Raw genomic sequence first — 24,853 nt, 5'->3', positions numbered from 1 at the left:
CCTTGCAAAAGTATTGGAAAATGTGAGGAAATACTCCAGCTCACCCTTCTTCACTCCAGAAACCACCACCGACGCACGGAAAACGCCCTGACCTGGGCGGAAACAGCAAATCGAACAGAGGGATCCAGTGTCTCAAGGAGAATTTGGAAGCGTTAAAAAGTAAAAACTTTATTGTATCCATTAAAACATCCAAAAGTGGACACATAAGAGGCACATAGGAACAGGACAGAGTATATTTCCTACGCGTTTGAACCTATTACGGTCTTAATCATAATCGGTTGAAATGCGTAGGAAATATACTCTGTCCTGCTCCTATGTGCCTCTTATGTGTCCACTCTTGGATGTTTTAATGGATACAATAAAGTTTTTTACTTGTTAACGCTTCCAAATTCTCCTTGAGACGCTGGGTCCCTCTGTTCGACTTGCAAAAGAATTCGCCCCCCTTGAATTTTTCAACCTTTTCCCATATTTCAGGCTTCAATCAAAGATAAAAATGTTAATGTTATGGTGAGGAATCAACAACAAGTGGGACACAATTGTAAAGTTGAACGAAATGTATTGCTTATTTTAAACTTTTGTAAAAAAGAATAAACTAAAAATTGAGGCGTGCAATATTATTCGGCCCTTTTACTTTCAGTGCAGTAAACTCACTCCAGACGTTCATTGAGGATCTCTGAATGAGCCAAGGTTGTCCTAAATGACTGATGATGATAAATATAAGCCACCTGTGTGTAATCTAGTCTCCGTATAAATGCACCTGCTCTGTGATAGTCTCAGTGTTCTGTTTAAAACAGAGAGAGCATCATGAAGACCAAGAACCACAGGTTCAGAACAGAACAGGCAGGTCCGTGATACTGTTGTGGAAAAGTTTAAAGCTGGATTTTGTTACAAAATGATTTCCACAACATTAAAGATCCCAAGAAGCACTGTGCAAGCGATCATATTGAAATGGAAGGAGTATCATACCACTGCAAATAAACCAAGACCTGGCCGTCCATCAAAAATTTAATCTCAAACAAGGAAAAGGCTGTTCAGAGATGCAGCCAAGAGGCCCATGATCACTCTGGATAACTGCAGAGATCTACAGCTGAAGTGGAAGAGTCTGTCCATTGGACAACAATCAGTCGTACACTGGACAAATCTGGCCTTTATGGAAGAGTGGCAAGAAGAAAGCCATTTCTCAAAGATATCCATAAAAAGTGTAGTTTAAAGTTTGCCACAAGCCACCTGGGAGAGACACCAAACATGTGGAAGAGGGGCTCTGGTCAGATGAAACCAAAATCGAACTTTTTGGGCACAATTCCAAACGATATGTTTGGCGTAAAAGCAATACAGCTCATCACCCTGAACACACCATCCCCACTGTCAAACATGGTGGTCGCAGCATCATGGTTTGGGCCTGCTGGAATGGTTCACAAATAAACATATCCAGGTGTTAGAATGGCCAAGTCAAAGTCCAGACCTGAATCCAATCGAGAATCTGTGGAAAGTGCTGAAAACTGCTGCTCACAAATGCTCTCCATCCAACCTCACTCGAGCTATTTGCATCGGAAGAATGGGCAAAAATTTCAGTCTCTTGACGTGCAAAACTGATAGAGACATAACAGCTGCAAGTCACTTGGGGTATCGCAGCAAAAGGTGGAGCTGCAAAGTGTTAACTTAAAGGGGCCAAAAAATATTGCACGCCCCAATTTTCAGTTTATTATTTTTTATAAAAGTTTAAAATAAGCAATAAATTTTGTTCAACTTCACAATTGTGTCCCACTTGTTGATTCTTCACCATAAAATTTACATTTTTTATCTTTATGTTTGAAGTCTGAAATGTGGGAAAAGGTTGAAAAATTCAAAGGAGCTGAATAATTTCGCAAGGCACTGTACCATGTTCACTATATGATAAAACTGTCCTGGCAGTACAAGTACGCAGATACCAAGTGTGTAGTTTGTATTTTTCATTTAAGTGGTGAAAATTTTAAGGGAAATTTGTGAATAAAAAAAATTGTCATTGTGTTGCATCTTCTGTGACCCGCAACATTTTCATATATCGGGATCTGTGGCTGTGTGATGGGGTTTCTTTGCGTCCTGAGCTGACGTTTTTACTGACAACATTTTTTGGAAGAGAGAAAGATTTGATCACCTGTTATTGCGCCTTATTGCAATGCTGTGGTAACAAAAAAAACCAAAACATAATTCTGGCGTTTTAATTAATTTTCCCATTATGCCATTTACTGATCAGATTAATTTACATTATATTTTGATGGATCCGACATTTCTGAGTGAATAGATGGCAAATGTGTGTATTTTTTTTTAAATGTCTTATTTTTTAATGGGGCAAAAGGTGAGTGATTTGAACGTTTGTGTTTTTTTTATTTTTTCATATTTTTTTAAACTTTTTTTTTTTTTTACTTTTTCCTGTTCTTACTAGTCCCCTTAAGGGACTTGAAGCTGCGATCATCAGATTGCTTGTTCTATACAGAGCAGTGCATGAGCACTGCTGGGTACAGCAGAAATCACGATATCTCTTATGAATATTGGTTAACAGCCGGCATTCACAGAAAGTGTCATGAATAACACAGGGATAATCAGCTGACCCCTGGCTGTTTTCACTACTGATCGGCACCCTATAAATCAGGTCACAGGGCCGCCGATGGGAGCAGGGAATAATGCGCTCCCCATTAGCACGCATTAAATCCCACAGTCAGAAAATGAAAGTGGGATTTAACTGGTTAACAGCCGTGAACAGACTTCCAATCCATCAGCAGCTGTTAGTGGCAGATGATGGTTGATTAAATTAGTGAACATGGGCAGGGAAAGATGTGGGCTCAACGTGTGAGTCCGCATCAAAGGCAGAGAAACAACGTTTGATGTACAGTACAGACCAAAAGTTTGGACACACCTTCTCATTGAAAGAGTTTTCTTTATTTTCAGGACTCTGAAAATTGTAGATTCACATTGAAGGCATCGAAACTATGAATTAAAACATGTGTAATGAAATATTTTAAAAAAAGTGTGAAACAACTGAAATATGTCTTATATTCTAGGTTCTTCAAAGTAGCCACCTTTTGCTTTCATTACTACTTTGCACACTCTTGGCATTCTCTTGATGAGTTTCAAGAGGTAGTCACCAGAAATGGTTTTCCAACAGTCTTGAAGGAGTTCCCAGAGATGCTTAGCACTTGTTGGCCCTTTTGCCTTCACTCTGCGGTCCAGTTCACCCCAAACCATCTTGATTGGGTTCAGGTCTGCTGACTGTGGAGACCAGGTCATCTGGCGTAGCACCCCATCACTCTCCTTCTTAGTCAAATAGCCCTTACACAGCCTGGACGTGTGTTTGGGGTCATTGTCCTGTTGAAAAATAAATGATGGTCCAACTAAACGCAAACTGGATGGAATAGCATGCCGCTGCAAGATGCTGTAGTAGCGATGCTGGTTCTGTATGCCTTCAATTTTGAATAAATTCCCAACAGTGTCGCCAGCAAAGCACCCCCACACCATCACATCTCCTCCTCCATGCTTCACGGTGGGAACCAGCCATGTAGAGTCCATCCGTTCACCTTTTCTACAAAGACATGGTGGTTGGATCCAAAGATCTCAAATTTGGACTCATCAGACCAAAGCACAGATTTCCACTGGTCTAATGTCCATTCTTTGTGTTATTTAGCCCAAACAAGTCTCTTCTGCTTGTTGCCTGTCCTTAGCAGTGGTTTCCTAGCAGCTATTTTACCATGAAGGCCTGCTGCACAAAGTCTCCTCTTCACAGATGTTCTAGAGATGAGAAGGTGTGTCCAAACTTTTGGTCTGTACTGTACATATTCATAAAAAATCATGAAGGGGTTAAGGTACTTTTTACAAAGAAGGAAATTGCATGCGTGCAAACACACACATATCTGCACCACCTTTGAGTCCACCACCCCATTACCGTTATCAATCTCCACTGACAAGTATTGCATTTTGTTAGCCATATGTGCATGTTTGATCTTCATTAATATGACTGACAATGTGAAATGTATCATCCCATTTCAGCTCTACTAAGTTTGCTGCTGTTGGATACCATAAAGCACTGACCGCTGAGCTCACAGTGCTACAGAAGACAGGAATAAAAACATCGTGTCTGTGTCCTGTTTTTGTGGATACTGGCTTTGTTAAAAATCCAAGTACAAGGTAAAACCTGAATGTTCTTACCCATCAACATGTGTAATAATTATGATGCAGTGGGTATAACAAAAGGCAATGGTCAACAGAAGGATATAAGTGTTATGGACATGATTATGAACTGATATGAGTATTAAGAATTATATGAAGATATCCAAAAACAAGACTTAAGATGGCACTTGAAATATCTACCACAACTATATTCAGCAGACATCATAAGACTCAACAGACATTCTGGGACTTTCATGTGATAAGGGAATCATGCTGACTTAGCTTAATATAAATTGATGAAACACACACATATTATATATATATATATATATATATATATATACATATATATATATATATATATATATACATATATATATATATATATATATATACATATATATATATATATATATATATATATATATATATACATACATATATATATATAATTATATATATATATATATATATATATATATATATATATATAATTATATATATATATATATATATATATATATATATATTATATGAATAGCAGAATAAGATATTTTACGGTTTACCCAATAGGAGACGTGTTACGTATTCTTGGCTCCTAGCCAACTGATTTCTTTAAATGTATGTGAACGTCCGTAATTAAACCAGTCATATGTTCAACGTAGATCAATGTATATCTCTTACTGGTCTGTGTATGAATGAATAGCATGCTGCTGACAAAAGTACTCATGATTTGGATGCAGACGGTGTTAGGCTATGTGCACACGTTGCGTACAGTCACTGCAGAAATTTCTGCAGCGATCTGAAGACCACACGTGTGCTTCAAATCACTGCAGAAAATGTCCGTAGTGAAAAAAAAAAAAAAGCCGATTCCATGCGCTCTGACTGCAGCTCCTCCCATAGACAGAGCAGGGGCTGCAGGCAAAGCGCACGGAAGAAGTGACATGTCACTTCTTAGAAAGCGCGCTTCGGGCAGCAGCCGAAGCACTGCGCTCTAATACGCCACGTGCGCACGGCTCATGCATAATCTTCATAGATTATGCAGGGGACGCAGGACGCACGCAGCTACGCTGTGCTACAAAGCGCAGCGTAACTGCATGTAATTACGCAACGTGCGCACATAGCCTTAAGGTGTAGATGTACAACTTGGATTGCATCACTGTAAATTATGTCCTCCCTTAAAGGAGTTGTCCGACATAAACTCCAAAAAAAAAATTAAGTTAATCTGTGCTGTCTTGTCATATAAAACACCCCCTACATTATTTTTTTGTTTTCTAACTTTTGTTTCTCTTGATTTTTCACTTTATTCTCTGCAGCTCCTTGTTTACATTCAGCACAACCTAACATGACATGTTTGACTGCCAAACCCACAGTCACAGCTGGCACCGCCCCCGGCCTCAGTGTCCAGCCACACCCTCTGCCTGCCCTCTGCACACACACATTCCCTCCTGTCAGTATACTGCTCCAGCACCTGTGGATAAATGAATACTATGTAATGAACATTATATATAGCCCCTAATGTGAGTCTATAGGATACACACACACACACACACACACACACACACACACACACACACACACACCTAGAGTTATATAATATACATAATCCCCCCTCATGCACTCTCTTCTCTCCCACTGCACTGTCTCCTCTGCCATACCAGCACTCCCCTGTCTCTCACCCCCATGAAGTCTCGTCTCTGCCCCCCTGCTGTGTCACCCATGAACTATCTTCTCTAGCCCCCACTCTGTCAGCCGTGCACGTTCTTCTCTGCCCCCTCACCCCCTGCTCGCTCTCCCTTCTCACCCATGCAGCATGCTGTCTCTTCTACAAGCTGTGATGATTGCAGTGTCCTATACAGAGCTCAGTGCTGTTGTTCGCTGGTGTCAGGTGACATCCCTGCTTCTGACTGTATTTAGAAACGAGGAGCACGGGAGGCTGCATTCATCACAGAGACAGCACATGGGGGAGGGGGGGTCACAGTTTTTCGGCACCATATAACATAATTAGCTGAGGACACTGTTGGGAAAACAGCACTCAGTGTCCTAGACAGAGAGGGAAACCCTGTGTTTGTCCAGCACATACAGTGCAGAGATAGCAGCGCACAGGGACGGGGGCAGGGCTCATCGCACTGTACCTGCCCAGCAGGGCGGCAACATGCAGTGGCAGATTTGCATGTCAACATGGTCCTGCCCATGTTGACATAAAATGACCGGAAGTAGCAAAATCACAGCAGGAGCAGTCACATGACCCCTTTGAGCCTGGGGAGAGGGGCTGACAGCAGGGCAGGTAAGTGCTCACTATCTACTTACCTGCCCCAATGTAGCCCAATAGTGTAAATAATAAAAAAAGCAAAATAAGCCGGATAACCCCTTTAACAAAAGGTCCACAGATGCCAGATGACTCAAGTGGCGTAATAAGGCTCTATCCACATTGGAGTTCTTTTTTTTTTGTTCTGCTTTGTCCTAAAAGCTAAACAACAAAAATAACAGAGGTGGCAGATTGTGATGACAGATAAGCAGATTCAGGGCAAGCAGAGAAGGGAGGTTAAAGTCAAGCAATAATGAAGACTATAGATTCCTCTGTTATTTTATAAGAAATTGAAAACCGCAATTAGCCGAGGAGGCACGATCAGGCAACATAGAACCGGCTACGGCCATTTCACATTAGATTACGCTTCAACAAGCCGGAAACAATAAATATCCTGATGTAGCAAGACACATTTTGAAAACATTCTGACTTCTATGTAGAGAAACATAGAAATCAGAAATAATTTAAACATAGAATAACATGATAGTTAGTGTATAAAACCATACTTAGAAAGTAACCGATTGTTTAATTTGTATTTCTTAAATCAATAGCACACATGAAAATAGGAAACTTTGTAATACATTTTATCTAAGGAGTTCTAAGATGAGATGGCTGTCGGCTGAATGATCAACCGAAGAATCGTTCAGCCAACAGCCATCCAATGTGTAACCTAAAATACATTATCACTTAGATTGAGAACAGTGACTGGTTCATCTACACTAGTTAAACTTATCTGCTACATGAAACGTGCTTCCTTGTTTGACTTCTGCCGGACTCATTTATTCGACTTCGCCTCATCTGATGGGATGCCTAAAGAGGTTCTCAGTGATTTGTTCTCTTCAACAGTATTGCCGTATTTAAATTTGAGCCAGAATCAGTGGTCCAGTAGTCCCTCACATTCTTTTTTGGCACTCTTTCATTTGGGCCTGTAGCTATTCCAATCAAAATTATGACAAGAATCATAATCATAGATCTTTTTTTCGTTATTTAATTTTGGCTTGTAAAAGGGACATATTTTCTTTCCACTTTTTAATGTTTTATTGTATTAGTTGCTCAGTAAAATGGGTTTGTAATTAAATTAGTGCTTTACAGAGTCAAATGATAACATTAGTGTATCGACTTGCTTACAACATGCTAAAAAAAAAAAAGAGTGTGTCTTCAGTATATTGGGAAAATGTCCTCATGGTTGTGTAATCCTTGAGATACATTAAATACATCATATGCTACGTATAGACTTGCTTCCAAAATGCTAATAAAAGAGTGTGTCCTCAGTATATTGGGAAATGTCCTTATAATTGTGTAATCCTTGAAATACATGGTTGCATTATTCATAATGTTTTAAAGGGATCCTGTCACCAGATTTTTCATGTGTGAAGTAAGACTACCACCTTCAGCAGCGCCTGTGCTGCATTCCATAAAGGTGTACAGTATAGAATCCCTGATCTCCCCCTATATATCCCACAAAAACCTTTTTATATTCTAATGTGCTGTATGGAAATCTGTACGGTCCGGCCCGATGGGCGTCCTTGCTGAATATGTCCCTTATCTCCTCCACTGATTGCCATCCTTTTCCTCTAATTACAGTCATATGAAAAAGTTTGGGCACCCTGATTAATGTTAATCTTTTTTCTTTATAACAATTTGGGTTTTTGCAACAGCTATTTCAGTTTCATATATCTAATAACTGATGGACTGAGTAATATTTCTGGATTGAAATGAGGTTTATTATACTAACAGAAAATGTGCAATCCGCATTTAAACAAAATTTGACCGGTGCAAAAGTATGGGCACCCTTATCAATTTCTTGATTTGAACACTCCTAACTACTTTTTACTGACTTACTAAAGCATTCAATTTGTTTTGTAACCTCATTTAGCTTTGAACTTCATAGGCAGGTGTATCCAATCATGAGAAAAGGTATTTAAGGTGGCCACTTGCAAGTTGTTCTCCTATTTGAATCTCCTATGAAGAGTGGCATCATGGGCTCCTCAAAACAACTCTCAAATGATCTGAAAACAAAGATTATTCAACATAATTGTTCAGGGGAAGGATACAAAAAGTTGTCTCAGAGATTTAAACTGTCAGTTTCCACTGTGAGGAACATAGTAATTAAATGGAAGAACACAGGTACAGTTCTTGTTAAGCCCAGAAGTGGCATGCCAAGAAAAATATCAGAAAGGCAGAGAAGAAGAATGGTGAGAACAGTTAAGGACAATCCACAGACCACCTTCGAAGACCTGCAGCATCATCTTGCTGCAGATGGTGTCAATGTGCATCGGTCAACAATACAGCGCACGTTGCACAAGGAGAAGCTGTATGGGAGAGTGATGCGAAAGAAGCCATTTCTGCAAGCACGCCACAAACAGAGTCACCTGAGGTATGCAAAAGCACATTTGGACAAGCCAGTTACATTTTGGAAGAAGGTCCTGTGGACTGATGAAACAAAGGTTGAGTTGTTTGGTCATACAAAAAGGCGTTATGCATGGAGGCAAAAAAACACGGCATTCCAAGAAAAGCACTTGCTACCTGTCTTGCTAAATTCTACTAAAAAGGGGGCTGAAAGCCCGTACTTACGAAGCGCTCACTGATATCCTAATCAGGCACGAATACTAATATTCTTTATAGCAAGATACTATTTATTTTAATAGGACATGAATAGTTAATGGTACATAGGCATTTAGAACTATAGTCATAGAATCTTATACAATAACAGAAATATGCATCAACATTACCGTTTGTTGTAGCAATCCTTTCACATCGGAGGGAACTCTATTTAATGATAAAGGAACCAACATGGCATCTTGCATCACAGGAGCAGTGCGTACACTTCAATGTCCTGGAAGGTTTCCCCTAACATTAAGCGAGTCCGGTGTATTTTTATAGGAAAACTTTGTAGGTTGTGTTTAAATGGTCACCAGCATGTGACAGCTGAGTCATGTTCATGTAACTTGACCACAAACTGCTGTGGGCACCAGCAGCTTCCTGCACATTTCCTGCACATCCTGCCAGTTGACAACTGACCGACCACAGTTGACCATAGTGTTAGTGAAATATTGCAATGAGCCGTAAATTTCATATGCAAGCTTCCTTAAACCTGTCTTTAAGCCAACCACAAGTTTCCGGTAAGTGGAACTGTAAATGTGACTTCCTCATTATCTTGAAACTGCTTCAAAACCTGTTTGACATGTATTCCTTGGCCATCATAGTGAAATTGGTATACCAAAGGACATCTCTTTGATACTGAATTATTGATAGGTCAAATAATATCTGGGATCACTCCTATCTTTTGATTATGATTCCTATCTAATCACATTGGTATCACAATCGGTCCTTGATCCCAGGGATTATTTTCCATCATCAGTATTCCACTAGAGGAAGATCACTCGGAATATACCATACCATGACCAAGAAATATTGTTTGCCACAAATTTTGTTTTCTTGGTTTGTTTAGATAAACGTTGAATCACAAATATAATCACTTTCACTACTTTGTACAGTATATTAAAACTAAAAGCAATATTATGTGAAAAGCTCCCTTGAACATCATGTGTTTTGGCATTTGCTCGATATTCAAAGGAATCATTACACATTACATTTCCCGATATGTTACTACAAGTTTCACTAGTCCCATTTATGAACATATTGGCATAAGGCCATAACATATCATGAATTGTCCTTTCCACTAAGCTGGGTTTAAAAGCATCTACAGTATTTATAGCTGTCCCAAAACTTATTTTTATATTCCCCATAGAGATGAATCCCAGGTTGGTCAGTCCAGTCTTATTTCTTGGTACCCAAATTCCTCCCTTAAAAGCCAGATATTGCAAATTGGTGACTGTTGCATTCAAATTGCCTTGCCACCATGGAAGATTGATCCATCCCACTATGGAAATGGGTACTGTAGTATTCTATAGACGAACACTTCGAGTGTCTTTATCAGCAAGATGATCAGAACAACTTTTCTACTTTAAGATTTCCTCCATCGATACCGGGACATCCAGATAAGGGATACTGGTGGCTGTAACCGAAGAATGTGTACAGATCCAGCAATCTGTGTGTTAAAAATGTGATGGTGCATCAGAAATTCATTCGCCACAGGATCCTCCTGATGTAGACTTGTCCATCCAACGACCAGAGAGGCAAACATCAAACACGGGAATTTCTCCATCTCCTCACTATCGAGCTCTTCCCAGTAACCGATACCATGGATTCCGCTTATTTACAACACCATCTGCAAATAAAGATACACTATTATTCTCGTAAATAACATTTTTCTTGTGGGACATATTCCCACTTCTCCACTCCTGGTCTCATTATCAGGAGAGTACGATCTTTTCCGACCGCTATTACCTCTGTCTGAGGGCGGTCCTTGGAGGTTTTGAATCCATATTTTTGCTCCTACATTTTTAATATTAGAGGATCCAAAACCTTTAGTACCCCGTATTGTTAATTCTGCCGGGGCAGTTCCTTCTCTTATCTCAGACAAGTTTATTGGAATTATCAACACCTGAGCCACCTTCTGGTGTTTCATCAAGATCAAAGGTTCATTTCCAAAATTTAGCATCAGTACCTTGATTTCTCCCTGATAATCTGCCTATATTACCCCTCCCACCACTATGGCTCCTTTTAACACTAAACTAGAACGAGTGGCTATTTGACCATAATGATCCTTTGGTATCTGGCAACCCAATCCTGTTGAAATTGGTTTTACCTTACCTGGGGGTACCACGACAGTTTCCAATGTACTGAGGTCTAAACCTGCTGAATAAGGTGTCGCTCTTTCTGGTGTGCCCAAACAGCTGTACCTTGTCTTTTCAACTGTTGGACTGACTTGTCTGATGGTTGCTGCTTTATCTGCTTTTGAATTAAACAAACGTTCAAGTGAGTTAGTAGGGACATGAGCATCAACATGAAATACAGTGGTCTTGGTAGCATTGATAGGAAAGTCTGCTTCTGATGGATATTTGTCCAGAAAAGCATGGGCTAAGATCATGATTAAGTTTTGAGTACCATGCTCATTACGATCAACAAAATAATTTTTTATTGATCTCTGAATTACTGGGTCCCGAGACATGGTGACAAATTTTGCCACGTCTCCGGCGTCAAAGTGCACTCCACCTCCTCCGAGATCGTGCACCCTTACCAACCAGGGAATTTCTCCTTCTCCTGGTTTTTGTCTAAACTGTGTTAAAATGCGATCAACTTCTCCCTGAGAGTAATCTTCAATGGTTACTCGATTTTTTACATGAGGAATCGTTCTCTCATTTGTGATGGCATTATCATCTTCGTCATATTGCAGATTCCCCTGACCATCCCGGACATGTTCCCGGATGATCTCATTCTCTGTCCTCTCTAGGCGCCTCCTTACTGGATTAGCCTGAATCTTCCCTTTAAGGTAATCTTCCTCATCAGATGATGAAGATGAATCCCACACATCCCCATCCCAAGTATCGGGATCCCAGTTTATAGAAGCTGAGACGATACTTTTATGTACTTTTATTTTATTTACCTTTCCCCTTCTTTTCTTGTACTTATTTTGAGCAATTTTTATGGCAGCTTTTTCTGCCACATTCTGATAATGTTCCAATTTATCCTTCAACAGTCTGGTATTACATTCCAGAACTGTTTTCAGGCAACCTAATTCTATCATCTTTTGTTCAATCTGGGAACTTTTCTTCTGCATCTTTAGATTACGCTCATGTATTACACTATATGCACTTGCCAAAATCCAGATGCGCCGTCCTAAAGACACTACATCACCTGCTTTCACAGGGACACTACCGAATACATTCACATCAGTAGCTTCACTACCCTTAAGCTTATTCTGCCATTGTTTGCGCCGTGCTAAAGACACTACATCACCTGCTTTCACAGGGACACTACCGAATACATTCACAACATCAGTAGGCTCACTACCCTTAAGCTTATTCTGCCATTGTTTTTGCCGTGCTAAAGACACTACATCACCTGCTTTCACAGGGACACTACCGAATACATTCACAACATCAGTAGCTTCACTACCCTTAAGCTTATCCTGCCATTGTTTGTGCCGTGCTAAAGACACTACATCACCTGCTTTCACAGGGGCACCACTGAGTACATTCACAACATCAGTAGCTTCACTACCCTTAAGCTTATCCTGCCATTGTTTGTGCCGTGCTAAAGACACTACATCACCTGCTTTCACAGGGCACCACTGAGTACATTCACAACATCAGTAGCTTCACTACCCTTAAGCTTGTCCTGCCATTGTTCTGCCAATCCACAAGACACTACATCACCTGTTTTCACAGGGGCACCACTGAGTACATTCACAACATCAGTAGGTACACAACCCTTGAGCTTATTCTGCCATTGTTCTGCCAATCCACAATTGACCAATTCATGTGCTATAAAATTGGAGGGAGCCTCAATCCAGCTCGGGATCTCCACAACAACCTCCTTAACATTATCCTTACGTTTTCTGAACATTTTGACACTATGCAAAAAGATTGAAAAAATATCTTGAATTTTGCCAAATATATGTTTTTAATTTCTAAATTGCAAAAATTCGTTAATTACTTCTTATAGAAGTAATCCTGCCGACTACGCCAATTTATGTCTTGCTAAATTCTACTAAAAAGGGGGCTGAAAGCCCGTACTTACGAAGCGCTCACTGATATCCTAATCAGGCACGAATACTAATATTCTTTATAGCAAGATACTATTTATTTTAATAGGACATGAATAGTTAATGGTACATAGGCATTTAGAACTATAGTCATAGAATCTTATACAATAACAGAAATATGCATCAACATTACCGTTTGTAGCAATCCTTTCACATTGGAGGGAACTCTATTTAATGATAAAGGAACCAACATGGCATCTTGCATCACAGGAGCAGTGCGTACACTTCAATGTCCTGGAAGGTTTCCCCTAACATTAAGCGAGTCCGGTGTATTTTTATAGGAAAACTTTGTAGGTTGTGTTTAAATGGTCACCAGCATGTGACAGCTGAGTCATGTTCATGTAACTTGACCACAAACTGCTGTGGGCACCAGCAGCTTCCTGCACATTTCCTGCACATCCTGCCAGTTGACAACTGACCGACCACAGTTGACCATAGTGTTAGTGAAATATTGCAATGAGCCGTAAATTTCATATGCAAGCTTCCTTAAACCTGTCTTTAAGCCAACCACAAGTTTCCGGTAAGTGGAACTGTAAATGTGACTTCCTCATTATCTTGAAACTGCTTCAAAACCTGTTTGACATGTATTCCTTGGTCATCATAGTAAAATTGGTATACCAAAGGACATCTCTTTGATACTGAATTATTGATAGGTCAAATAATATCTGGGATCACTCCTATCTTTTGATTATGATTCCTATCTAATCACATTGGTATCACACTACCCAACGTACAATTTGGTGGAGGATCCATCATTCTTTGGGGCTGTGTGGCCAATGCCGGTATCGGGAATTGTGTTAAAGTTGAGGGTCGCATGGATTCAACTCAGTATCAGCAGATTCTTGACAATGTGCAAGAATCAGTGACGAAGTTGAAGTTACGCAGGGGATGGATATTTCAGCAAGACAATGATCCAAAACACCACTCCAAATCTACTCAGGCATTCATGCAGAGGAACAAGTACAATGTTCTGGAATGGCCATCCCAGTCCCCAGACCTGAATATTATTGAAAATCTGTGGGATGATTTGAAGCGTGCTGTCCATGCTCGGCGACCATCAAACTTAACTGAACTGGAATTGTTTTGTAAACAGGAATGGTCAAATATACCTTCATCCAGGATCCAGGAACTCATTAAAAGCTACAGGAAGCGACTAGAGGCTGTTATTTTTGCAAAAGGAGGATCTACAAAATATTAATGTCACTTTTATGTTGAGGTGCCCATACTTTTGCAACGGTCAAATTTTGTTTAAATGCGGATTGCACATTTTCTGTTAGTACAATAAACCTCATTTCAATCCAGAAATATTACTCAGTCCATCAGTTATTAGATATATGAAACTGAAATAGCTGTTGCAAAAACCCAAATTGTTATAAAGAAAAAAGGTTAACATTAATAGGGGTGCCCAAACTTTTTCTTATGACTGTAACGTGGATGATGCCTGATGTGTCATCCACATAGCTGGGGAAATCACACACCGGTGCAAACAAATTGTGGGCTTGTGCATGTGCATGTTGCTCTTCCCCATAGTCTGTAGAGCATAAAACATAAGTGTGCATGCTCAAGCTGGATATGTTTATGCACAGGTGTGAGATTTCACCTGGCTACGTCGACATCCATATTCAAGCAATGATGTGTTTGAGACAGTGTTTCAGATAAAAAAAAAAACACCTGGCTGCATATGTACAGCGAGACTTGGACAGTGGCTTGGGCAGCATGAATTAAATGAGTCAATTAGTCAATATAGGATAGGTAGGTGTGTGCGCTTTATATTCATGCTCACTGACCAAACCATGAATGACAATGAAAGAAAGACTATATTATATAAAAAAAATGCCCCTCCTCAGTGTAATGATGGAGACTTTGGCCACTGGTAGATACCAGGATGTGTGGCCGATCTTTGGCACAGTACAATACATGACAATGGGATTATCACACCCCCATCCATGTGCCGCAGATTTAAAAGACATGCAGCAAATTTTGGTATCTTAATATACACCCTTTGTGGACTGCTTATGGCATGTCTGGACTCACCTTAAAGGAAAGCATGCATTTCTATTTTGTGCTAGTCTTGTTTTATCAGACATTCTTAACACTCACAAATAAAACATCCTTTTTTTTAGATTTGCTCCAGTGCTAGTGCCTGAAGATGTAGCGAAGACATTGGTGGATGGTATTTTAATTAATAAGAAGATGATTTATGTTCCATCATTTATATCGCTGATTGGTGTGATAGAAATGTAAGTATCAAATAAAATGGCATTAATAGTAGTTGTATTCAAAACTGAAACAATATTACCAATTTTTTTTTTTTACCAAAAAAAGATGGTATCTATGACCCGGCAGTTCGTGGTATAATAAGAGATGCATGAGAAAATGATCTGTACATGGAGCTGCCATTTATAATAAGCTAATATGGAATATAGGGATATGATTCTTGTAGTGTTCAAATAAATACAGTATATCTTATCTGCTGTTTTTTCTTACAGGTTCTTACCAGAACGTGCCTTGAAGGCTTTGAATTCATTCCAAAGAGTAAAGTTTGATGCTAAAGTACAGAGCATTGACAAGGACAAGTAGACTCAGATACTACTACAGTTCTTCACTATGTACTTACTTGTAACATAATTAGGGATCAGGTGATAACATTTAAAGAACTGAAATCTTCTATTAAGGCAATGTAAGACCACAAAATTACCTATTGTTTAAATGTCAACAAACTTTGTATAAATTAACAGCATAAGCATAAAAAATAAACTTGATAAAATACTTTTATCAAAGAAATCTACTTCTTTCTCCACTTATGAGCCCCTTAATCCGTCCATCCTGAACAAAAAAAAACCCCAGCTCAAATCTATACTTTGACCAAACTTGCATTGACCAAGACTGACTGCAAACACGGTGAGGTATCATGTTATAGCTCTTATTAGACCCTACAGAGAGGAGAGAGGGGGTGGGGGGGATGAGGAGTGAGGAGAACTTAGTACAGTGAGAGATAGACACAGATCGTGCTGCAGGTTATCGTAAATGTATTTCATTTTAGTGTTTGAATTCACAGCCACACAGATCATTAGTGCTATATAATGTCTCACACACTTTTACAGAGAAAATAAAAAGCATAAATTCTTCTAGTTCTGTGTGCAGTTTCTGGGAGACATCACAACTGCAAGTCTCCACCCACCAGCTCAGAGAAGACTGAAAGTTAGAGAGAGACTCAACAGAGGGAAATAATGCTGGATACAAGTCACGTAATGACCAGAAATAGTGTTACTCAGCACGTACACTAACAAGACAGCTATTTCAGCTATTTTGAAAAGACAGGTATGATTTAAGCCTTTAGCTGACAGAAGTTTCTAGGCATTATTCATCTCTGGAAGGGAGGACAAATTTCACACTTGTGACATGTGACAAACAAAAATAAAATAAATTCTAAAATATCTACCACCATATCCATATCATTTCGAAAAGTGAACACAAGCACAATGTCAAACCCGTCATGTAGTTAACACTCATGGACACCTTGTTGCAGGTTTGTTGATTGCAGCGATTATAAACTTAAAATGTAATTAATTCATAAGCAGATTCACGCTAATTTGCATCAGTGTGGAAATCTATGATTTTACTAAGTTTGTTGCCAAAACTGTCTGTTGTAATGATAGTTTAAGGGTGCGTGCCCACGATCAGTGTTTGCAGCGTTTTGGATGCAGCATGCTTCAGCTGCGTCCAAAACAATGCGTTGTACAGTACAAGCACAGTGGATGGGATTTCTAGAACTCCCGTGCCCACTGTGCTTGTTTTTTCCACTGCAAACACTGACCTGCGGTGCGTCTTTCCAGACCGAGGCATGTCAATTGTTTTCTGCAGATTCGCACGCGTCCTCCTGCGGAGGAGATGCGCGGCCCCGCAGGTCAGGATCCGCTGCGTTCAGGACACAGTGAGTCCTGATCGTGGGCACATACCCTTACACACACGGTATAGTGGTAGGCAAAGTGTGGTGACAGTGTCGACATACTGTAATATGTACTGTATGTGGTTGCATTTTTCCAGATTTCAGAAAGCTGAATATACACTGCTCAAAAAATTTAAGTGACCCATCAAATAACACATCCTAGATCTGAATGAATTAAATATTCTCATTGAATACTTTGTTCTGTACAAAGTTGAATGTGCTGACAACAAAATCACACAAAAATCATCAATGGAAATCAAGTGTTTTAATCAATGGAGGCATAGATTTAAAGACACACACAAAATGAAAGTGGAAACAAGTCAAAATGAGGCTTAGTACTGTGTGTGGCCTCCACGTGCCTGTGTGACCTCCCTACAACGCCTGGGCATGCACCTGATGAGGTTGCAGATGGTCTCCTGAGAGATCTCCTTCCAGACCTGGACTAAAGCATCCGCCAACTCCTCAACAGTCTGTGGTGCAACGTGACGTTGGTGGATGGAGCAAGACATGATGTCCCAGATGTGCTCTATCGGATTCAGGTCTGGGGAACGGACGGGACAGTCCATAGCTTCACTGCCTTCATCTTGCAGGAACTGCTGACACACTACAGCCACATGAGGTCTGGAATTGTCCTGCATTAGGAGGAACCCACAGCCAACCGCACCAGCATATGGTTTCACAAGGTGTCTGAGGATGTCATCTCAGTACCTAATGGCAGTCAGGCTACCTCTAGTGAGCACATGGAGAGCTGTGCAGCCCTACAAATAAATGCCACCATACACCATTACTGACCCACTGCCAAACCGATCATGCTGACGAATGTTGCAGGCAGCAGATCGCTCTCCACAGCGTCTCCAGACTCTGTCACGTCTGTCAAATGTGCTCAGTGTGAACCTGCTTTCATCTGTGAAGAGCACAGGGCGCCAGTGGCGAATTTGCCAATCTTGGTGTTCTATGGCAAATGCAAAGCGTCCTGCACGGTGTTGGGCAGTGAGCACGACTCCCATCTGTGGACGTCAGGCCCTCATGCCAACCTCAATGGCGTCGGATTCTAACAGTTTGTGCAGACACATGAACATTTGTGGCCTACTGGAGGTCACTTTGCCGGGCTCTGGCAGTGCTCGTCCTGTTCCTCCTTGCACCAAGGCGGAGGTAGTGGTCCTGCTGCTGGGTTGTTGCCCTCCTACGGCCCCCTCCCTCCTGGTGTACTGGTCTGTCTCCTGGTAGTGCCTCCATCCTTTGGACACTACGCTGACAGTCACAGCAAACCTTCTTGCCACAGCTTGCATTGATGTGCCATCCTGGATGAGCTGCACTACCTGTGCCACTTGTGTGGGTTGTAGAGTCTGTTTCATGCTACCACGAGTGTGAGAGCACAACCAACATTCAAAAGTGACCAAAACATCAGCCAGAAAGTATTGGTACGGAGATATGGTATGTGGTACCCACCTGCAGAAACAATCCTTTATTGAGTGTGTCTTGAAAATTGCCAATAATTTCCATCTGATGTCTATTCCATTTAAACAGCATGTGAAATTGATTGTCAATCAGATTTACTTCCTAAGTGGACAGTTTGATTTCACAGACGTTTATGTGCTTATGTAGCACTGCTCCGCACATTGCTCCTGCGCACTGCTCCGCACACACTGCTCCGCACACACACAGACCGCTCCGCACACACTGCTCCGCACACACACAAACTGCTCTCCACACACACACTGCTTACTGCTCTGTACATACACACTGCGCTATACTCATCCTCCCACCCCCACACCCGTGCGATAACATACTCACCCGACATTACTCCTCCTCTCCCTCTCCTCTCACTCCTGGTGCAGGCCGCGCACCCAGCTGCAGGATGGGTAAGTAAACCTTCCACCCCCTCTCCTCTTGATGCTGGGCTGTGACATGTGGTAATCATCGCCCACAGCGCAGTCACTCAGGATGAGAGGCAGCTGCAGCTGCTGATGTAACGTCAAATTTCAGAGCCCAGAAGCAAGTGGAATAGCGCCGCTCAGTGCCAGAACTGAAAATAGAAAGCAATTAAGAAGACAACTGAAATAGTAATTTAGACTGATAGAGAAAATAAAAAAAAATGGGTGAACCACCCCTTTAATGGCCAACTCTGATTCACATAATGGATGAAAATCAAAGATGCTCTTAGGGGTACTTCGCACATAGCGAGATCGCTGCTGAGTCACAGGTTTTGTGAAGTACAAGTGACCTCATCAGCGATCTCGCTGTGTGTGACACTAAGCAGCGACCTGGCCCCTGCTGTGAAATTGCTAATCGTTACACACTGTTCCGGTTCATTTTTTGCTCGTTGGTCTCCCGCTGTACAGCACACATCGATGTGTTTGACGGCGGGATACCAACGAGCACCGACTCTTAAGCAGCGTACGCTGGTGACCAAGGTAAATTTAGAGTAACTAAGCAAAGCGCTTTGCTTAGTAACCCGATATTTACCTTGGTTACCGGCGTACACCGCTTAGCGCTGGCTCCCTGCACACGTAACCAGGGTACACATCGGGTTACTAGGCAAAGCGCTTTGCTTAGTTACCCGATATTTACCCTGGCTATGTGTGCAGAAAAGACAGCGCTAAGCGGTGTACACTACGCTGGTAATCAAGGTAAATATCGGGTAACCAAGCAAAGCGCTTTGCTTAGTAACCAGATATTTACCTTGGTTACCAGTGTACAAGCTTACAGGCTGCCAGCGCTGGCTCCCTGCACACGTAACCAGGGTAAATATCAGGTAACTAAGCAAAGCACTTTGCTTAGTAAACCCATGTGTACCTTGGTTACCAAGCGCAGAGTCGCTGGTCGCTGGTGAGATCTGCCTGTTTGCCAGCTCACCAGCCACCATGTAGCGACGCACCAGCGATCCTGACCAGGTCAAATCGTGGTCGGAATCGCTGGTACGTCGTTTAGTGAGACGGTACCCTTAGTCTTCCCGATCAGAGTCGCTGATAGGTTTTTAAAATTGATGGTAGGTCAATGAAATTATAAGTCAGTGTGCTGTCTGAGAAAAAAAGGGACAGTGTGATGTAGCCTAAGGTTGGCTAGCGTGAGACCAAGGTGGGATTGTGAAACAGCTGCTTTATGTTAGTTGCTCCATCTTTCCACTTTACTTTTACAAAAGAAAGATACAGAGACTTGAAAAAGTATTCATACCCCATGAACTTTTCCACAATTTTTCAAGTTATACCCGCAAACCTAAATGTATTTTATTGGGCTTTAATTTGATATAAAGCAACACTATCGCAATACAAGGAGAACATGAGCAAAAATTGCTACGAAAATAGACCAGTTAAATTATGAATATTTTTAATTTCTTTTTTTTTGTCAAAGTGCCAGTGCAATAAATATGTATTCATTTACAAAATCTCTTTAGTATATCAAAAAGAGGATAGGAAGTGGGGATGATGGTATTGGGTTCACATTTAAACCACTGGTAAACATATAATGCTCAGCGACCTGATTGTTGTAAATGGTTTATGTAATGAACATGGCCCACAAAAGAGTTCTTTTATCTATAGCAAATAGTAGGCAAAAATTGTCCCATATCAAAAATAATGGACCAGAGGCGCAAACAAAAACAAAAAAGGTGTATGGAGACAAGGTAGCAGGGCAATTGCAAAACTACAAGGGTTACAACAGCATACCGTATTTTTCGGACTATAAGACGCACTTTTTTCCCCCCAAATGGTGGGGGAAAGTGGGGGGTGCGTATTATAGTCTGAATGTAGGGCATGGCTGCGGGCAATGAGGGTGCTGCAGTGGCGCGGGTCATCGGGGGCATGAGCAGGCTGTAGCAGCGACCACGTGGTCCTGGTCATTACATATGCACGCCCATCCTCCCGCCCATCTCTCAGCGCTGAAGCTGGCGCTGACAGGTGGGCGGGATGATGAGCGGGGGATACGCGCATAGTAAAGACCCGGCCTGCATGATCACCCCTGGCAACTACAGCCTGGAGTGATCATGTGTGGCTATATTCACTGCTCCCAGTGCATCATCATCAGCGCGGGGTGCAGTGAATCAGTATACTCACCATTCCCCTGCAGCATCGCGATCTCCTCCTGTTTGTGCCGGCCGCGGCTGTGTGGAGACTAGTGGTGCTCATAGCGATGACTTCATCGCTGTGCGCACGTGTCCACACACAGCCGCGGCCGGCACAGACAGGACGACATCGCGGTGCTGCAGGGCTCGTGGCCGGCTCCACACTCCAGCGGCGCTGCTGCCGGCAAAGACATGAGGAGGAGCGATGCTGCATGGAGCGAGGAAAGGTGAGTATAAATGTTTGTTTTATTTTGTGTGCCACAGGATGCAGGACATATAGCAGGATGGGGGTATATAGCAGGATGGATGGGGGTATATAGCAGGATGGATGGGGGTATATAGCAGAATAGAGGTATATAGCAGGATGATGGCATATACCAGGATGGGGGTATATAGCAGGATGATGGCATATACCAGGATGGGGGTATATAGCAGGATGGAGGTATATAGCAGGATGGAGGTATATAGCAGGATGGGAGCACATACCAGAATGGGGGTATATAGCAGGATGGGGGTATATAGCAGGATGCGGCCATATGCCAGGATGGGGTATATAGCAGGATGTGGCCATATACCAGGATGAGGTATATAGCAGGATGGGAGCACATACCAGGATGGCAGTATATAGCAGGATGGGAGCACATACCAGGATGAGGGACATATATATACACAAGGCAGGAGGATCATTACCAAGATGGAGTACCTTAGTAGAGAATTTGAGGACATTACCCACATAACAGTGTCAGCAGCAGATCCTCGCCCCATAAGTGTGTGTCATGACCACATTTTTTGCTTAAAATTTTATTTTCCTATTTTCCTTCTCTAAAACCAGGGTGCGTCTCATGGTCTGGTGCGTCTTATAGTCCGAAAAATACGGTAACCATGGACAAAAGGTGAAAAAATGCCATTATGGTGCTGAACTGCGTTGAATAATGTTTAAAACAGGAGCCTGGCCGAAGAAAAACTTATTATATACCAAGTGGTGAGGAAGAATAATTCCATAACATAATAAACGGAACAGAGGCACCCTAAGTCAATACTCTGTAGGACCACCTTTCACTGCAGTTACTGCTTCATGTCTTCTGGGATATGTCTCTACCAGCTTTGCACATCTAGAGGCTGAAATTTTTGACCATTGTTCATTCCAAAATTGCTCTAGCTCACTTAGGCTACATGCGCACGCTGCATTTTTTTCTCACATTTTTTGGTGCAGTTCTGTTGTCAGAACTTTCTGAGACTTGACTTCCCAGCAAAGTCTACAATAAGTCAGATTTGCTGTGCGCACATTGCAGTTTATTTGTAAGCATTTTTTTTTTACAAATGTTGACAAAAAAGAAGCAGCATGTTCATTCTTTCTTGCGTTTTTGTCAACATTTGTCACCCAATGAAATTAATGAGGGCATCAAAAACGAAAGGAAAAATGCATGCTATCAAATTGGTACATTTGGCATGCGTTTTACCTGTGGTTTTGTCAACATAAATGCAGCTCACCAACTTAGTTCAAGTAAGACAAAATCAATGCTGGACTGATTTTGGCATGTTGGTGTCTCTCTTGCGCTCTCGCTCTCTCTCCATGCACTACATACTCACCGATCACCGGCTGTCACACTGCTCCCGCTGCCTCTCATCTTCTTCTGGACCCGCTCATTAGCCCCATACATATTCACTCCTCCCCCATCTATGATTGGTTGCAGTCAAAAGTGCCCCCATGCTGAGTGACAGCTCTCTGACTGCAACCAATCACAGCCGCAGGTGGGCATTTCTACATTGTACAGCACTACTGAAGTGAGTCGCTCTATCAGCTGTGCGGTCACTCAGGTTAGCCGCTGTCACAGCTGGAGTCCTCCACCTGTGACAGCAAATCCCCCGAGTGACTAAAGTGAGCTGCACGATCAGCGGTGCCATCACTCAGGTGATTTGAGGTCACAGCTGGAGTCCTCCACCTATGAGTGCAAATCAGGCCGCGACTGAAGTGAGCCACAGCTGGAAGACTCACATGACGGCACTGCCGATCGCACAGTTCCCTTCAGTAGTGGCCTGAACCTTACAGCAGTGAACCCATGACGTCATTGCTGCGACACTGCACTGCGGCACCCGTAGCGGTGACGTCAGGGGTTCACACTAGTTCATTATGATCACTGCAGCTCTGTCTGCACTCACAGCTGGCAGTCATGCTGTATTGCCGCTGGCTGTGACACGACAGGGATGTAGCAGTGCTGGAAGCATCGTGGGACCTCGTGTGGATTTCTTCAGTCCTGGAGGGGTGTTTCGGGTTTAATAAAGTGGTGAAAGAGGTGGCTTTTTATTTTAGTTCAGATAAAGGATTTTTTGGCTGTTTGTGGTTATTTTCTTTCACTTACAGATTATTGATGCAGGTATCTCATAGACTCCCAACATCACTAACCTAGGGCTTAGTGGCAGCTATCGGCTGCCATTAACACCTTATTACCCCGATTGCCACCGCACCAGGGCAATCGGGAAGAGCATCTTATGGATGCGCCACGTCCGGGGCGACTGTGGGCTGCTATTGTTAGGCTGAAAAGTGCCAAATAACAATGGCCCTTCCCACCCTAATAATATTAGCCCCCAGTGGTCTGCTGTACCTTGGCTGGCATTAGAAAAATAGTTTAAAAAACAAAACAAAACGTGGGATCCCCTCTATTTTTCATAACCAGCCAGGGTACAGCAGACAGCTGAGGGTTGCAGACTGCAGCTGCTGCTGTTCCTGTGCTGGATATGAAAAAGGGGGGGACCCCACAATATTTTTTTTTACCCCCCCAAAAAAAAATTAAAAAAAAAACTAGTTCTCTATCAAGCTATTCTGTTATTTCTTTATATCTATTCTGTATGTTCTTATTATTTAATCTATATGTTCTTATTATCTATCCATCTAACTATTCTTTCTATTTTTTTCTATCTATCATCTATTCTAACTATCTATCCATTATCATATCCTATCATATTCTGTTTCTCCTCCAAAAAACGCAATAACAAAAACAGATCAAAAAATGGATCAAAAACGCACGTACATTACAAGCGTTTGTTTTTTTTACATTTCCAGGCTCTCTCTGACAAGGTGCAGTTCTGGTTGCAGTTTGGTTGTATTTGTGTGTGCAGGAAAAAGTGCAGGAAAAAGTGCAGCATGCGCATTTAGCCTTATTGTCAATAGTTTCTCCTAAATTGTGTCCATAAGTAATAAACAACACTATGTAATTAATTTCTAATATTACACCAGTAACGTGCTACATCCCAGCCGTACTCTAGGGGTTGTGCACAAGCTGTTATCAGATTGGACCAGGATTCATCCCACTGGTGTGCTGGTTGAACGGTTTGGAATTTTCCCAATAGTCTTTTTACTTCCCCCCCTTTTATATTGTTTACCCTTGTGCACTTTTAGTGGCTCCTTTGTGTGTGGTTGCCTTGTGTACGAGTTGTCATTTTTCCCTGTCATGTCTGGTGTTGGGGTTTGTGTTTACGGATTGGCTCACCCCTCAGGGGGAGGTAGGTGAGGAAAGTACATCAGGGCTAGGACAGGAGTCATGGACATGCTGGTAACGCAGACCTCACTACCATCAAGCTGAGGGACAGTGCAAGGTACACAGTCTGAGGGTCACCTTAGGTGTCCTGGTCCTCTCATTCGCCCACGTGACAATAGGGCTCCGGTCAGTCTGACATGAAACAATTGCTAACTTCTCTTGATTTACCAAACAAAGGAACAATATGTTT

At 41.9% G+C, this 24,853-nt stretch overlaps 1 protein-coding gene across 1 annotated transcript in view; it reads left to right on the top strand.

Moving 5' to 3' along the window:
• The window catches only part of LOC142292272 (17-beta-hydroxysteroid dehydrogenase 13-like), a 50,383-nt gene extending 34,416 nt beyond the window's left edge, over positions 1–15,967 (top strand). Inside the window, exons 5-7 of the mRNA XM_075337509.1 lie at positions 4,021–4,158; positions 15,242–15,358; positions 15,608–15,967. Of these exons, the coding sequence (XP_075193624.1) occupies positions 4,021–4,158; positions 15,242–15,358; positions 15,608–15,698 (346 nt within the window). The 3' untranslated portion in view covers positions 15,699–15,967. The remainder of the gene's footprint in view (positions 1–4,020; positions 4,159–15,241; positions 15,359–15,607) is intronic.
• Positions 15,968–24,853: the final 8,886 nt, after the last annotated feature.

Source organism: Anomaloglossus baeobatrachus, chromosome 1, assembly GCF_048569485.1.
Source record: "Anomaloglossus baeobatrachus isolate aAnoBae1 chromosome 1, aAnoBae1.hap1, whole genome shotgun sequence".
NCBI lineage: Eukaryota > Metazoa > Chordata > Amphibia > Anura > Aromobatidae > Anomaloglossus > Anomaloglossus baeobatrachus.
The sequence above is the reverse complement of the archived record's forward strand: the minus strand, read 5'-3'. Positions and strand labels throughout refer to the sequence as shown.